Raw genomic sequence first — 18225 nt, forward strand, 5'->3', positions numbered from 1 at the left:
AATCTGCAAATAAATAGCGATGTACTTCATTATGATCATCTAACTTTGCGATATAAATTCTAAATCAATGTAAAATAAACAAAAAAGCTTATAGAATAAGCGATTACAAAACGATTTCTCTGCCACTAACTATTCTATTTTTTTAATACCATGAAGATTATTAATGTTACCGCATACGTACAAATATCCATTAAATAAGCTGAAACATAACGATCGTACGTCTTCCATCATTTGCATTCATATAACGATTTCGTCCTTGATACAATGCCAGATTTTTTTATGTAATTATTTCAAGACAGCCTTACTCATTACATAATCGAGTCTTGAACATAACTGACTAAACACTTCTTAAACTTAATTCTTTTATCTAATAATTTTCGATATTAAAATATTTTAACATATCCGTGGTATTTACAATTTAGTTTTTCAATTAAATTGGTTTAAATTACTCTTAAAAATTACAATTGATTTCGAAAAAAATAATCTATTCATAATATCCTTTATAATCTACAGAATTTACTATCGCTCGCAGAGTTATTAGGTCATTTAAAACGCAAAATAGCGTAAATTTTCTATGAGAACTCTAAACGACTGTTCAATACCATTACGTTATAAATCCACTTTATATTGTGTAGTTATCTAAGCGAATATTACGTTGAATTGAGAATTCAAGTTCAAGATTCCGCCCCGCGTCGGGTTATTGACCGAGCTCGGAACATGCGCGAGGCGGAAATACACTTTCCACCAGAATACCCGATATAAGCGAGCGAACTTTGCACAACCAAAATAATAACGCCATCTATATTAACTATATATTTAGCTAAATTACTTTAGTATTGCTTATTGTAAAACAATTTTCTTTTGGAACAAAAGAACTCAAGCTATAATTTTAAAACGAATTATATTTACACGGTAAGCTATAAAACAAAAACAAAATCATCTCATAATGTTAACACGTAACAATACTATGGGTGTCACATCCATGTTATGCTTTAATAAAATATAGTCTTGTTTACTTCTTATGTTTTCTTCTAATTTGCACAGAATAACCTTACCAATAACACTGTTTTTCCATGTATCAAACTCGCCACTATCAATATGGCCGTCGTGTCGTCGAGCCAATGCAACACCCTTATTTTGACATCTGACTACTGTCCGATTATTAACATAACAAGTAGAATTCCGATATTTTAAAACCATGACATAAAACAACAATTACAAAGTTTATATTGTTATTTTGAATAAAGTTAAATGATATTGATTTTTAGCACAGACTAAATAACCTTCAAGAATACAGAATACATCAAAATAGTTAAAAAGCTAACAATACAAAACGTGTTTCCTAATATCTTTAAAACGGTACCAACAAAAACCACTGTTTTAAAACTCAACCCTTTTAACTGTCTTGCAATGTAATGCCTTTTCTGTTATAAATATTAAAAAATGTGTACTCAGGTGTTTACAGCAGATAGGATCGTTGTTAATTTTTAGCATCCATTAAGGGTTACGTATCGATTGTTCTTATCCCGAGCTCCCGTTTGCGAGGGATTTCGTGAATCCCCTTTATTGCGCTGCCGTGTTTGCTAACGATTACTTTCTCGATGTGATTTATTCACAGTATTGTACTTCAATGGGCAGAAACATAATGGTTTAAAAAAATTAATCCCTATACAACGCCAAAAATGTTAATTTAAAACTATACAGTAATTTGGATAAAAAGCAACTTATTTAATAAATAGGTTGTTTTTATCTTTTATTCATAATATGGTTATTAAAATAATTTCCTTATATGAAACAAAAATATATCGCCGTTAAGATTTCCTTATTACATAATAATCTAAATTGACAAAATACAATTCAGATCTTCCTCAGAAACTGGAGCAATGCTTAAAAAGCATATTAAAGCTATTTATACTTCTCGAGGCGACCCAGTTTTTAAAAAATGAAAATTCTTTTTTTTCTATTTCGTCTACGAGAAAAATACATTTTAAAACTGTTCATAAATTTTAGCTTAATCGCTTTTATGCAAACGGCCAATCCAAGCTTAAAACTGAATTAAAGCGTAATACAAAATTGAAAAGACAAATTTTTATTACTTAAGTTAATATGCAAATATAGTTTGATAACTATTTTACTCTCCATAAAGTTTTTTATTGTACTTTACGCCTTTGTCCCTGTAGAACAACTAAATAAATTCTGTTACTTATATGGAAACTGCATCATCAGTGCATTTAGTAAGTGCATTGCTCATTCTCAGTATATTACTCTGTGTTTGAGGGCTTAGGGAACAATGGTACGATGGTGGTGTTATTGATTGGCGGCAACAGGTGGTTGGGGCGTCCCGCCGCCCGCGCTCCTCTCAAACCTCTCTCACCCAGCGCAGCCCAAAAGTCCACTTTCGTCTTCGATTCGGTTCAAGTCTCTCAGCCAATTCCCGAAGTTATTACGCTATGAGACATGGCTATATTATGTAACGCTTTGGTTAATGTTTTACGATTATGTGTCTGTTACTTGTTAGATTTTTTTGTCGCTTGAAAGACTATTTTAGAGTTTTTAGTATGAAATTTACTTAAATATCTACATTGATTCTTGTAAACCACATAGAATGAAAGATTACGTTTGAGTCTTTATTCTTGACGCATAGATGAAGAGACGAAAAACAATTGAATGTTGTTCTACGCAATTTACTCTTATCGATACTAATATAAATAGGAAAGATTTGTATTTTTGTATGTATTGGAATAACCCGAAAACTACTGAGGCGATTTTTTTTTTTTTATAAAAAAAAGGGGGCAAACGAGCGGCGTGAACACCAAGGTGGTCAACGGCGCCCATGGACATTCGTAACACCAGAGGAACTACAGATGCGTTGCCGGCCTTTGAGGAAATGATAGGCTCGCTTCTTGAAGGACCCTAAGTCGTATTGGTTTGGAAATACCGCCGAGGACAGACCGTTCCACAACGCGGCTGTGCGGGGCAGGAAGTTCCGCGAAAACCGCACGGTTGTGGAATGCCAGCCATCGAGATGGTGAGGATGGTACCTGGCGGTCTGTCGTGTCGTCCGATGACGAAACTCGGCGGCAGGAATCGTTCCAAACAACTCCTCGGAACACTCCCCGTGGTAAATGCGGTAAAAAATGCAGAGGGAACTGACGTCCCTCCGCAAGGCCAGAGGATCTAGCCGATCGGTAAGAGCTCGGTCGTTGACGATTCGAGTCGCTCTCCGTTGTATGCGGTCAAATGGAAGAAGCTGGTATTGGGGTGCTCCCGCCCAGAGGTGCGAGCAGTACTCCATGTGGGGCCGAACTTGCGCTTTGTAAAGTAGTAGGCGGAGGATAGACAATTTAAATGCTCGAATAGTGTCAATGTGTGATTTCTTTTTCCTTTCACATTCCTGCTGCTTTCTGTTTGTAAATTAAAAGATAATAGCTTACGTCTGAACAGTGTTTTTGCAGTCTCGCTGAGCTATTTTTCAGCTGTAACGGGCTTTTATTACGTTCAGGTTTTCAGAAGCTGTTTAATTTCCCGTCATTGCGAACTGCTCCTGTCCTAGAGAGCAATTTATTATTGTTAAGTATTGCGAAGTAATATAACATGTAATTAATCAAAATAAAACATCAACTGTATTATCTAATATTTTACTGAAACAAACTGAGTTATTGATCCGATCTATTTGGGTTTGTTTTTTAAAAAAATCTACTATGAAATATGTAGTTTTAAATATTGTCTAATCATTTACGTCAAGTTTCATGTCATTCAAGTAAATATAATTTCAACACAAGTAGCATCAAACCGTCAATTTCCACTACTGTTAAATATCCTTAAAAATATACATATACTATTTTTCGTATGAATCTTTCGATCTCGTAAATTTGGATTAATTTTCGTTAAGTATATAACACTTTTCAAATTGATTTCAATATTCTTGAATATACTTGAATGTTCTTAAACAATTTTGACAAATCTACGATTATCTAAAGTACACATTGATATGGATTGTATTTGTACTGTGACGTCACTGAGGCGGAACATAGTTGTGTATTCGACACACGCGAGGGTTTATTGACTAAACGAACCTTCCCTGGCGCGCCTCGCTAGAGGCGTATCCCCAAAAACTAAACGAATTTATTTCACATTACATATTTAGAATGGAATTAACACGCTTACTGAGGCTCTTGCAACCGGAGTCTTACTTCACTAATCGAATGCACGTTCACTATCTTATCTGGAACAACATATAATTAAAATAGATTCAAAATAACAATAAATAAGCACAAAATAAAAATCGTAAGTAGGATATACGAAGTTCGTCACTGCACCTAATTTGACAATCCCGACGGTTATTCGTGAAGAAACTTCTCCTGTGAACAATAACAAAAAGTTATGAAAACAAAATTCGTAAAATCTCCTTACTGCTTGTTCCATTCATCATTAAAAGTTCTTCAACAATATCGCTGCCGCGTACAAATGTTGCAGCTGACAACACTGACGTAATTAAAAAAGCTAGATTTACCGTTGTCCAGTAGCATTATGCAAGCCTACGCAAAATGTTTCAATAGCCATTATTTGTTAAAATTCGCGCAAGGACCTCGAGAGAAGGTATAAAAGATCTAACATTTGTTTATAATACCTGGCTTACGCCCGTAAGTCGCGAATTAAAAAAAAAGTAACCTGTCTGGTATCACCTACATCTAGTCTAAATTTCATCATGATCCATTCAGCCGTTTAGAGTACATACCTTATCTGAATCACATTTATTAGTAAGTAGTAAGATTATGTGAAACATTGTGGTAAGATTTTTATGGTAAGGTCCTGATTTAGGCACTTACTATGTAGCTATGCATCAAAATCTGTGAGTCGTGGGAACTGAGCGATAGGGCCGGCAACCGATATCATAGCTCGATAACGCTGTAATTAATGTAATAGGATTAAACTCCCATTGATAACAGATGCCATCGAATTAAGATGATCCGTTGCATGTGCCGAATTTGGTTATTATTTTATACGTATATACTTGTGTATTATGTAAAATGTATGTATTTTTGAATTATGTAATGTATTTTTGAATTAGAATAAGGTTTTACGAAAGAACAAAGTATTATTATTGATTTTGATTTTATTAGGGACGCGTTGGTATGACCGTTGTTCCGTGTTCTGTATTTTTTGAGCCGGTTTAACGTACAACAATAAATATCTTGTGTTGAAATTCAAATACTCTTACAATCACTAAGATGCGTAAAACACTTAATGCAAACTGTAAAATCAACCGCCCGTATATCGAACAACACATATTAACTGTCACCGGCAAATTGTGAACTAAAGCTGTTTGCAAATTTACCTACAAAGTCTCAAAAAACCCTACAAAAAATATAGGAATTCTGTCTAATTTGTTAGTTGTGCAACGATCAATTAAATCGAGGTAAATAAATGTATTTCACTTACATTGAATCTGTTTTACGACTGCTAATATCATCACCTATAAACCTTGTAATTCAGCCGTTTGCTTCCAAGGTAGATTTTGTAATGATTGATATTAGACGCGACACATTTCCAGTTAATTAATAATACATTTGATACAATAATGTGGTATCAAAGCATATAATGAATCATTAGTAAACTAAATATAAACGTATATGTACACTCATTTGTTTAACTCTGTACAAAGGTGTTTCGCTTAATCATTTAATGGTAAACTCCATGTTATAGAAATATTCAAGTAAACATGATTGTTTATAGAAGAAAGGTATATTGGTAAATAAAACAATGCAAAACTCATAGTATTATATTATTGACCATATATATAAGTGTTTGTGGTGTAAAGGTATCACTTCGCGTTATTTCAATATACAGTCGTGTTGTGTGCGATCATTAGAAAAATATATATAAATTATATCAAACTGTACTATATATAAAGTATCCAACCGTGTAAATCCGTGTGTATTTGCATGTGTTTAGACGTTTACATTTTAGAAATTCTACTGTTTCTATGTTTGTAATAAGTGAATTTATACATGTGTTCTAACCAAACGGATTGTCATATACCAAATGTGACAATATTTACGTGGAATGTTTAAGTTACAATATACACTATAGTTTATATTGACTGCTTACAGACGGAAGACGTTGTCACGTTTAGTGTAAACATGGACTGTTTTATAATATAAGGTGGCTAATTACCACCGCAACCATCACCGTAGTGACCCGTAAGAATCTTCAAGTTGAGGTTACTGATCCATTATTGTCCTTTGTTGAACAAGGGAGACGTTCAGAAAGATATCATCCTTTTGTTTATATCCATTTCAGTAACACTTCTCCATTCCAATCTATTTCCTAAGTATTTATGTTTTTGTTATCAGGAGCAGCTTGGCGCGGCGTAGCGGGCGGGCCGCGCCATGGGTAACAAGTGCTGCAGCCGCCGCCATGACCCAGACAGACCACTAGGTGAGTTAAACCACTTTAACTGCCATAATTAGTTATTAATTGCTCACTAAAAAAGTCGTGACGTGAGAGATCCCTTACTACCCCAGTACGATTCCGCAAACTTTAAAGTATAAGCTTGTATTGCGAAAGTCGTAATAGCTTTTATGGACTTTTATGGAAAAGAGTCAAACTCGAGTTCAATCTAAAATCCATAGACTAGAAAAAACCTTTTTAATCGCTATTTTATATTTTTTTAAAAAGTCTAACACGCACATTCGTTATGTAAGCATTTCATGTTATCTCGTGTTTGCATATAAAGTCCCTCATCGCGTTCTTATTCTGTCTTCAGAATCGCGATTCTTAGAAAAGGAACTCTTTATCTTTCTATGCACACAACGTCAGAATAAGACCCCATGAGTGCTCGATGTTTCTACTTAAACGTGTACCTTTAATACATACAACATTAAACATGCGAAGCTGATATTAATTTGTATTTCTACTGATACTAGAAAAACGACTTCTTAATAGATTATTCCCCTCGTTAATATTTTCCCAGACCACCGTTCCATCACTGGACGTCTCAAGCGCAAATCTATACTCACTTCATAAAGTTGAATTGCGACTAAAGTGGGCGGAAAGATTTAACAAAACTTAAATCCCTAGCCGCCGCTAGAGTTTTCTTTTTCAACTAACTTGGTAACTTGGTGAAAGTTCGAACAGATTGACTGATAGACCAATGTGGTACAACCAATTTAACTTTTATACATCGAGTTACGGTTATCGGTTTTTAATTTATTTTTTTATTATTTCGTACTTGCGTATGGAGTATAAAAAGAATAATATAGTAATCAAATTAGTCAAACAAAATTAATGTCACATATCGAGGAAGGTCATATTGTTGTTGCAAGAAATTTATTGTAGAATAAGACATCATTTGATGTTAGTAAAGTATTTATGATTTAAACATTTTTTTTTTAAATAATCGAAAGCGACCGCTGCCCATAAACATCAGCAATTGCAGATGCGTTGCTACCCTTAATTGACGGAGGAGACGCACGTAAAGAGGATATTTCCCTTTCCTTTGTGTCTACTCCAATGTCAAATTCACTTTTCCTTGCTATCCTTCTCTGTTAAGAAAAGGGTGGAAAGGTAAAGGGACTAAAATTAGGGATCTCCGAAGAACTTTATTCGTCGAGTCTTATTTGTGTAGATTTAAATTCTTGGTATTTTGTCTTATGAAACATGAATAATATATACCAACTTATCGATGAAAGGCTTACACATAATATGATATCGCTTCCTAATACCAAAGGAAACCGTAAAGAGGATTAAACTTCCGTTATTCTGTTACCTCAGGCGAGCTACGAAATGTTCGTAAAACAAAGAATGTATCCTTTGTGGGCGTAATGATGTAAAGAACGGCAAAACTTTGATACTTCTTAAGGAATTTCTCTGTGATGTAATTGAATGGTTAGGTGTAATTTATTTCGCTTTGTTAGCGATAAAATTAACAACGCGATTAATACCTAACAATATAAAAAATATATAAATATGTACAGAAATTCGTTTCAAGTTTAACCTATGTTCACATATTAGGGGCGAGGAAAATATTCTTTTATTGTAATAATAGCTTTTGCCCGCGACTCCGGCCGCGTGAAATTTAAAAATAATAATAAAGAAATGAATAAATACAGCCTATGTTACACATAGATAAATTACCTTTCTAACGTTGAAGGAATATTTAAAATCGGAGCAGTAGCTTTTGGGCCTATTCATACAATAAAACTAAGTTTTCCTCTTTATAATATTAGTATAGATATACGCAATGTACAAAATTACAGCTAAATTTTATAATAAAGTCGAGTCGTTAGTAACTGTTTAGTTGCGATAATGAAGTTCAAATGAGGCCAGAGACCCATTTACCTGCGGTCAAGAGTAATCACTGCGATTTTATAGCGAACACCGCTGCCTGCTCGACTCGACGTATACCGGCTTTTTGTTACTTCTGTGTCAAGATATTAATTTAATGTTGTTAGATATTTCATATTGAATAATTAATCAACATTTTATAATACACTAGCTTTCGCCCACGACTCCGTCCGTGTGAAATTAAAATAAACAAAAGTGAATAGCCTATGTTTTCTTCCAGACTTTCCTCTACATCTGTGCCGAATCCGTTGAGCCGTTTAGGCTACAAACCCTAACAAACATCCATCCATCCGAACTTTTACAGTTTACTTTTATAATATTAGTAAGAAGTTACATTAGTAAGATTATACAATTATAATTGATTAAATTGTGTTATCTCCATCTTTCATCGAAGATTTATTATTATCAATCTTGTAACTTGCACTCAATGTAGCTTGCAATCATAGTATTCAATTTGTTGTTGCAGTGTACCCGGCGTACAAGAAAAATGAGCCGGGCTTCACTACCTGCCCCTCGCTGGAGAATCGCTACACCGGAGAGCCCAACAACCGCGTCGTGTCGCGCCGCCCCGCAGACATCGTTCGCACACGCAACCCCGGCACATGTCAGTTAAATTTACTCAACATATAAAAATCATATAAATCTGGATTGGAAATTAATCGTCGTTAAATAAATTAAGAATAAATAAAAAAATCGACTACACTCACGTTTACTTAGTTCGAAACTCATAGGGGACCACAACCATTCCAACTGAGCTCTAGGCTTGTGCTAGGATATGGTTCGCAATTGTCTAATGGTGGGATTCGAACCCTCGGCCATAAGAATAGTGGTGCGTACGCCAAACTATTGGGCTATTGGCGCTAATTAATCTGTTATAGTCGATGTCCGCACAGGATGATTTGCGTGAGTGTTGCCGTTGCTGATTTAGTTATAATACCTATATGTAATAGAAATAAAAATCTTAATGTCTGTAATTTCAGGTATATCAAACGGCGGTAGACGTGTAGTGAAAGCATTATGCGCGTACACGGCGCGCGCGGAGTCCGATATATCGTTCCGAAAGGGCGACCGGATGGAGGTGCTGAGCGATGCCGAGCCCGACTGGTGGCGCGTGCTGCACCTCACCACACGCCGCGAGGGTCTCGTGCCAGCTAACTTCGTCGCCGAAGAAAGCTCCGTAGAATGCGAAGAGTAAGTAACACAAACAGCAATAACACACACTTTCTATGCACGACTAACACAGTAATAAAAACACTATTTCCACTGGTGCTTCTATGAATGACAAAAACAGTCGCACAGGCTTTCTCCTAGGGAATTAAATATCTTCTAAACAACAGCACTCAATGTTGATGGTCAATCTCTTGTCCGGGTTATTAATAGTGTTAATAATCTAAAGGGAATATAGAGTACTTAGAGAATTCGAGTTATTTTACGATGACAATGCACATCGCAAATTTAATCGTACAGGAACAAGGATATTAAACATTTGGTTCAACTAATCCATGAGAAGAACCGTCAAATTCAACACAACCGACGGACACGTAAGAACAGGCGGCACCTTTGGAGGAAGCTAAAAATTTTCTAAATACATTTATACTGAGCACACAAATACACTTAAAAGCTACAATTAGTAATAATTGTTTACTGTAACTTTTATACAAATATTTAATGCTAATAAACTTTGTTACTTGAATGGCATCTTTTATTTGACGATAAGTCCAATAAAACAATATTTCCAAGTACTGTGAACACTTGATTTTTTAATAAAAAAAATTTCTGACACTCACACGACTTAGACTACACACACTTATTTACCTTTTATTCTTTTCAAACGTTATACAAAAATAATTTCTTGGTTCCTAAAACCAAAGGTTTCGGTATGTTTGCTGAAGAGAACACCCAAAATATAAATAGTCAAAAATCATGTTTTTAAACAATGTATGCAAACAATATACACAAAGAAGTCTTAAATATTGTTTCATAATTAAATTGTTTGGAAACAAAACAATATTAAATACTGTTTTCGTCTTAATTTATATAAAAATAAAACGTAACAAAATGAATACAACGATTTCTTTCAAAATAATTGTACTACATCGGTCATAATAATTATTGTATTAAAACTTTATTAACCAAAGTAACTTATTGTTTTCAGTTGGTTCTTCCCGCACGTATCACGGAAGGAAGCCGACAAGTTACTCTTAGCGGAGACGAATCCCAGAGGAACATTCTTAGTGAGACCAGCGGAGCACAATCCACATGGCTTCAGTCTCAGTGTCAAAGACTGGGAGGAGGGGAGAGGCTACCATGTCAAACACTACAAGATCAAACCTCTTGACAACGGAGGATTCTACATCGCCACCAATCAAACATTTCCCAGTCTTCCCGCGCTCGTAATGTCATACACAAGTATGTCGATTGTTTACTTTATTTGATTAGTGATGTCAGGCTCGAGGGACCAGTATTTTGATATTGGTCCTTCGAGCATGTTTTGTACTTGAATCATAAATGGCTTATAAAGATATAATACGCTTGAAAATGTAACTAATATGCCTAACAGTTGTGTAATAAATTTACATTAACAGGTACCGTGAATAAATGTGACTAACTGAATGTGAATAACCTTATGTATGTAAAGTGTACTAACTGTCCGCAGAGAACGCGCTAGGGCTGTGCCACGTGCTCGCGCGGCCGTGCCCCAAGCCGGAGCCGCAGATGTGGGACCTCGGGCCCGAGCTGCGCGACAAGTGGGAGATCCCGCGCAGTCAGATACAACTCATCAAGAAGCTCGGCCAGGGGAACTTCGGGGAGGTCTACTACGGCAAGTGGTCCAATAACATTGAGGTAAGTCTTTGGTCTTTTGTTATAGTTGCCAACTCTATTAATTCTTTGTCTTCAATCCTAATACATAACGAGCTGTTCCGGTGCGGTATTATTTTTATTCAATTGTATTGAAACGAATGTAATCATTATAATTCCAGGTCGCTGTTAAGACGCTAAGGGAAGGCACGATGTCGACTCAGGCGTTCCTCCAAGAAGCGGCCATCATGAAGAAGTTCCGCCACAAGCGGCTGGTGGCGCTGTACGCCGTGTGCTCGCAGCAGGAGCCCGTCTACATCGTGCAGGAGTACATGTGCAAGGGCTCGCTGCTCGAGTTCCTCAGGAACGGCGACGGGAAGACCCTTCAATTCGAGGACCTGGTGTACATCGCCGCACAAGTCGCCTCCGGCATGGCCTACCTCGAGTCCAAACTCCTAATACACAGAGATCTCGCCGCCAGGAACGTGCTAATAGGAGAAAACAACGTCGCCAAAATATGCGACTTCGGTCTGGCGAGGGTGATAGAAGATAACGAATACTGCCCCAAGCAAGGCTCCAGGTTCCCCGTCAAGTGGACCGCACCCGAAGCGATCATATACGGTAGATTCTCCATCAAGAGCGACGTCTGGTCGTATGGTATCCTTCTAATGGAACTGTTCACGTACGGGCAGATACCGTACCCTGGGCTCCACGGGAAGGAGGTGATAGAGCAGGTGGAGAGAGGGTACCGGATGCCGAAGCCGGTGGGGCACTACCTGCCGGACGCTATCTACGGGCTGATGCTGCAGTGCTGGGACGCGATCCCGGAGAAGCGGCCGACATTCGAGTTCCTCAACCATTACTTCGAGTCGTTCACAGTGACCAGTGAGACGCCGTACAGAGAAGTGCAAGACTAGTGCTGTGATATAGTGAATTAAATGTTGGACTTTTCACAAGTATCGAGGTGATTGTGCGCTTGCTGACGCTCCGCCTCCCTCGTGCCTCGTGCCTCGTGCCTCGTGCAGCCGGAGTGTGACAGACCTTTTGTGTAACTTGTAACGGACTGAGGGAATTATGATGGATGTGAGATGCTAATTTAAAAAATTGCCACATTTTTCTAAGCATTTGTGATTGTTATGAATCATACTATAGTATTCTAAAAGAGTTTTATACATTTCTAATTCAGACTGGGGTTTTTGACAAAAATTAGATCCGACAATTAAAGTGAGTTTTGTAAATTGCACACTCCATTGTAATTCCTTTTGTTTGGTATTTTTATACTCGAATCTTTGACTTAACAATACAGGAATGTGGGAGCTTGTCATTTTTTATTATCACGCCTTTTCTTTAGTTTGTGATCGGCAGATATATGAAGGGGCTTAATGCTCCCGAGCGGTGAAAAGCACACGAGAAAAACACGGATAATTTGTTGTTAAGGAGAATCATAGTCTTGTGAAAACACTTTCTATTTTCTTATTTATTAGCGGTAGCTTAAGCACGGTTTAGGATATTGTTTTGCGTAATGTACAAAACTGAACTGTAACGAATAAGCAATAAGGTATAAAATGAGATTGCGATATTTTCATATTCTAAAGTGAAATGTGATATTTTTTCGTATCACTTAAGTCCTTAAAGATCGATCTCAGTCCCATACTCGATGTTATCACAGAGTATAGAAACGTTTTACTACTCATATGACGTTATTCCATTTGTATAAAGAATATCATAGTTTTAACATTCCTACAAATGTATGAAAATGTCTATTCTTTGCAAAACAAATTATTTGACAGCCTTTAACTAAAGGCTTTTTTAACTCCAAAGTCCCTTATGTTAAAAATTAATCACAATTTGTTTAATGTATATTGAGTGTGTTTATTTTAGAAAAATCATTTGACTATAAGATACTTTTTGTAATCAGAATATTATTTTATTTTTAATTATGAATCATTATTTATATTTCGTATTTAGAGAGTTGTATAAATAATTGTGTATTAAGACTGACATTATTCATTGGTCATTTTATTTTCAACCCTATGTTTAACTGCATAAAGTCTCTGTTCACCCGCTCACACCGAAGGCTCCTTTGCTTCTAAGATCACTTCAGTAAACCCGTGCCTCAATTACTTATTTCGTTAGTTAATTTCACTGCAAAGGGGCCAAATACCGAAATATATAAAGACTAGATTTAGGACCATATACCAAAGAGTTTTTATATTAAGAGCGATTTTAGAGGCGAAATATTTAAGTTCTAGAATAAGACCTTATGATCCTCACCAGTTGACCAATAATCTCAATTTTGACATTTATACAAGTATTGCCAACAAATGTATTTAAATAGTATTGCTTCTAATGAAGCAATCGGATTTTAACTAAAAAAAACTCGTAAATAAAAAAGGCTTATCAAAATAATCATGTAACATTCTGATCAGGAGATTTAAATATACTCGGGCAAACATTTAGACGGAAATACACATGCCAGTAACTGGCATGGCAATTACTGGCACAATTTGTTTGTCAAGATTCGTACCTCTCAAAATTATTGTGCTACTGAAAATCCAGTAGCTGGATCCGGCTTGCATGTGTATCGCATTTTGGAGATTACAATGACTGATGGATAGTTTATACCAATAACATAATCTCTGTTACTTTTGCTCCTTCCAAAAGTTTATCACTAATGCTTTAGTAACTGCGACCAAATACTGAAACTAAAATACTTCGTTCGTAATCAATCTGATTAACGTCATAATATGTAAGGAATTTGTAGTGAAGCGTGGCCTTATCATTTACGCTGTTAGATATTCAAATGTCGTTTCAGTATTCGGCCGTTTCATTTCCCATTGTCCTAGATTTGTATAAATCATTGAATAGTGTCTTAACATTCCAGATATTCGAAACACATTAAATTTGGACACTTTTGTATGAAAACGATTAGGTTTGTAAGATTTTGTACATACAATGAAATAAATGTCATTGATATAAAATTTGATTTTTTTATTTACTTGTATATTAATCTTTAAGGGCCTGTCCCAATACTAGCTAATAGACTCAGATAGCTTAAAAATGACGTCACTGTCAGATAAAGGAACAAGATCCGATATTTCCATCACTTATTTTACACGCAGGATTGGTATCAATTTACAATTTGGTGGGACAGTCCCTAAATCTTCTAACAAGGTAACCTAAAGTCTAATTTTAATACTAATGGCCGGTTTCCAAGCTACATTTAACCTTTTATGTCGTTAGTATTTTCGATAACTTCATGAAATTCCTTTCCGAACTGCGAAGTTTAGTTTTATTCCGTTGAAACTTAGATCAATCTAACATTAATGAATCACTAGAGATAAAATATATGGAATTCCAGCAGCCCAGCACTAGTTATTTATAGACTGAGTGAAAATAAATATTTGATAAACCAACATATTATCTGTTTACTCGTAATTCACTTTATATGGTAATAGTACATGGTAGTCTAAAGTACATAATAGATAGTTAAGAAAAAGCTTGGAGCTAAAAAAAAACTCATAATAAATAGGAACTATTTATTTACAAACGAAATTTAATAATCAACTTTTTGTCTTATTTTGACTGTCATATTTCATATTAATTACATTAAATTACACAGTTATTACTTAGTAGACACAAATAGAAATAAAACTAACATATACAGTAATAAAAATATTTTTTTTAAATACTACGATAGTTGTGGCAACACATTTAGATATTGACTTACTTAAACAAACTATACTTATAACAAAAAAAAATTAGGCTATTATAGATAAATATTTCTTGTATACAAAAATTAACTAATAGTACTTAGTCAAACTGTATCTGCATAAATTTTACTCTTTATTTTAAGATATTTATATTCAGATTGGTAGAAATTCTGCAAGTAATGGCAACACAAGCGCACTGGCTGAGGCACGTACTGAGGGTGTTTCTTACTGTAGTGGTTTAAATATATTGCAAGCGCTACTAACATTCCCGACCAAACATACCTGAAATAAAAACATACAATATTAAAAAAAAAACATATAAAAAAACAACCCTATTCATCCCTCGAAAACCTGAAATTTCTGGGATGAAATGTTATATCTATGCCAATTTTAAATAACATATGTTGTACCGTTGCAGAATTATTAAGTAAAAATGAAAAAAATAAAACTAAATTGATGTATCTCACGGGAACCGTAACTATTAACGACTAGCAAAGTAGCCTATGTATTCGTCTTAATTATCTTCTACATTCATACCAAATTTCATTTAGTTTTAGTACACCTATTGTAATACTATTAGTGCATAAAGTAATAAAAAACCATAAATACTTACTGGAAGACAAAGGGTTTGCTGAACAATAAGAACGATATAACAATGGAGAGTGCTTTCCTCATAGTGGTGACTGTCACAGCGACGGTGGCTCCACAGATCCTGACCAGTGTGAGCACAGCCTGTAGACCCATGTAGCCGCTCACACTCAGCAGGAATATGTTAGTGTACATTGATATTGAATTCTGAAAATAAACAACACTTTAATAATATTGATAGAAATACAGTATATTAGAGGAAGTCTAGTAGTAGGCCCAATGGTAGAAATCTATATTCTATTTGTATCTATACTAATATAAAAAAGCGTAAACACACACTTCTTTGTTGCCCAAGATATCTGCAATTACAGCATATTTTAGAATAATTCTTTTTTTAATAAAAAGCCCCACACTTACGTCACGCTTTAGGCTATATATTTTCACGCAGTTAAACTCAGGGGTAAAGATTTTGGATAAAATCCCTAATGTGGGAAAGAGACCGTAAGTTGTTGCCAACATCAAGAAAACAAGGTTGCCATGGTTTGACATCATGTCATGTCATTTTGACATTTGCAATTGATAATTTGACAAATGTAAAAAATAAAATAAAATCACTATAATTTCATGCGGATGAAGTCGCATGGGTACAGCTAGTCTTTAATATAGTGATTAGATAGTTTTTTATTGTGCATGTATGCCATTATATCAAATAGAATATGTTTAAAAAAATGCAATAATACCTGGGAACAATAAGTGAATCCATTGACAAAAATTCCAGTAGCACCTGTGATAACCAGAAGATAGCAGCAAGCGATTGCATATGAGTAAAACACCACTTCATTGTTTGTAGCAAAGAATTGTTTCATTGCTTTCTCCTGGACGTTCCCGATTATTGCATCACAAAGTAGCGCTAATGAAATAACCAGGACACCAACAGCATCAAAGTTGGGGGATGTTTTTGAATCAGCTGAAATTTATATGTAAAAACTTTAGCTGGTACAAATAAATTTAGTTTTACCACTACAATGCTATACACCTTACATTATAAAGAGGAAAGATATGTATTTTTTTTATGGAATAACTCAAAAACTACTAGGTCAATTTCAAAAATTGTTTGTCTATTAGGGAGCTATTAGAGAGTAACATAGACTATATTTTTTATTTACATGTGGGTGTAGTTATCAGCAATGAACAGTAAAATAATAAAACCTTACCTAAAGTAAACATTGTCAAACCAATGCACATTACAATTGCTGCTACATAGTCTAGGAAGCCGTACCTCTTGCCCAAAATAATAATACTGCCTATCATCACAGGGATGAGCTTGCAACTCTTGAATATCAATTGAGTTGGATAATTCAGGTAACTAAGTGCTAAATTTGACAGAGACATTGTCCCTAATGTTAATGCAGCTAAAACTGCATAGGTTTTTAATGGTACCCTGAAAGTATAAATATAGTTACAAAAATTTACTTATTTATTTATTATAATTAATTTATATAATATTATTTATAAATTAATTACAATAAATTGTTAACAACAATAATTTGTTACTTTTTTTTCTATTTTTGATGTATTATGTATTCTTAAAAGTTATTTGTTAATCTGTGCTATTTAGTAATATGTTTACATTTAATTAAAAGAACAATATTGTTAGGAAAATATTAGGAAACGGAATGAATAGTAGGGGGTAATTTTATAAAATATATGGCAAAGAGTGGCTCATGCTCAGTCGCAGTCTCGGCGCTCAGTGTTTTACTAGTGGTCACAATGGAAAATTCGATGTATTTGTGTTGTCACATTGGATTTTAGTTTGTATGTTTTAAAGTAATTGTTAATATGGCCATCCGTCTATATTTTAAAGGAAGTCATTTGTGGAAATATCTTACAATATAAATTATAATATTATTATTAATTATAATAAAATATTATTACTTAAAATACTAACATCTGTAACAGCCAACTTATGGTAAGAATTACATTTCTTAACATATTTTTGTAACATCTATTAGTTTCTTAAAATACATCAAAACAAAGCAATGTCGACCTTCTTGTTTTCTTTTGATTTATTTAAGTAATAAGAACAAAAGATGTTATAAAATTATGATCAAACAATAGTAAAGCCAGTTTTTTACTTTGAAAGTTATTAAAAATATTTCTTTAGAAATAAGCTAGGGATATGTAGCGGTAAAAACTATTTAATTTTAATATATGAAATAATACTTACTTCCTTTTGATTGGATTTCTTATCAAAGACTCAACATAACTTAGCAGCATTGTGATTAAAAATTGAACAAATGTTATATAGAGACTGACTGGTTTTACCTCCGCTTTGGAGAATATAAGCTCGAGGAAGTACCCATATGCTAAATAACATACAAATACGAAAGCAGAGCAGCACATAAACTGTACAAGTTGACTGTATGGAGTAATATTGAAGCATAATATATTAATCTCAGTGCTTGAACTGTCTTTACTGCTTGTCGAGTTATCAATTTTTATTATAGTCTCTTTGGAAGAATTCATTTTTATCACAGAATAGGGTTTTAAATAATCGGTTTAATTTACTTTACAGCATTTTCTAAAAAATAGAAAATAAGTATTTGTGTTAATGATTTATTAACATTTCTATTCACAAATGGTACTTCATAAGTATAATTTTATGTAATTCACCTTTGAGATAATAAATAAACTTTTAACATTGTTTATACGCTACGTGTCATATGTTTTCAAGCAAATGGCATTGACAGTTGACAGTAACCTTTGGTGATATTTC

At 34.5% G+C, this 18225-nt stretch overlaps 2 protein-coding genes across 6 annotated transcripts in view; one reads left to right on the top strand and one right to left on the bottom strand.

Annotated features, from left to right (window-relative positions):
* The window catches only part of LOC106104648 (tyrosine-protein kinase Src64B), a 68079-nt gene extending 53966 nt beyond the window's left edge, over positions 1 to 14113 (top strand). For 4 of the 5 annotated variants that reach the window (XM_013284765.1, XM_013284762.1, XM_013284764.1 and 1 more), the window contains 6 exons: positions 6357 to 6441; positions 8816 to 8953; positions 9330 to 9540; positions 10505 to 10758; positions 11006 to 11193; positions 11331 to 14113. In XM_013284765.1, coding sequence (XP_013140219.1) covers positions 6393 to 6441; positions 8816 to 8953; positions 9330 to 9540; positions 10505 to 10758; positions 11006 to 11193; positions 11331 to 12065 — 1575 coding nt within the window. In that variant the 5' untranslated portion in view covers positions 6357 to 6392 and the 3' untranslated portion in view covers positions 12066 to 14113. The remainder of the gene's footprint in view (positions 1 to 6356; positions 6442 to 8815; positions 8954 to 9329; positions 9541 to 10504; positions 10759 to 11005; positions 11194 to 11330) is intronic. The other variant, XM_013284766.1, reaches the window with a different exon arrangement.
* Positions 14114 to 14774: 661 nt separating this feature from the next.
* LOC106104557 (adenosine 3'-phospho 5'-phosphosulfate transporter 2) lies at positions 14775 to 18207 on the bottom strand. The gene is made up of 6 exons (XM_013284634.1): positions 18123 to 18207; positions 17677 to 18030; positions 16664 to 16890; positions 16190 to 16416; positions 15475 to 15656; positions 14775 to 15143 (listed from the first exon to the last, which is right to left on the bottom strand). Exons 2-6 carry the CDS (start codon positions 17973 to 17975, stop codon positions 14966 to 14968), a joined length of 1113 nt encoding a protein of 370 aa, XP_013140088.1. The 5' UTR covers positions 17976 to 18030; positions 18123 to 18207; the 3' UTR covers positions 14775 to 14965.
* Between the last annotated feature and the right edge of the window lie 18 nt (positions 18208 to 18225).

Source organism: Papilio polytes, unplaced genomic scaffold (assembly GCF_000836215.1).
Source record: "Papilio polytes unplaced genomic scaffold, Ppol_1.0 DF823510.1, whole genome shotgun sequence".
NCBI classification, from domain to species: domain Eukaryota; kingdom Metazoa; phylum Arthropoda; class Insecta; order Lepidoptera; family Papilionidae; genus Papilio; species Papilio polytes.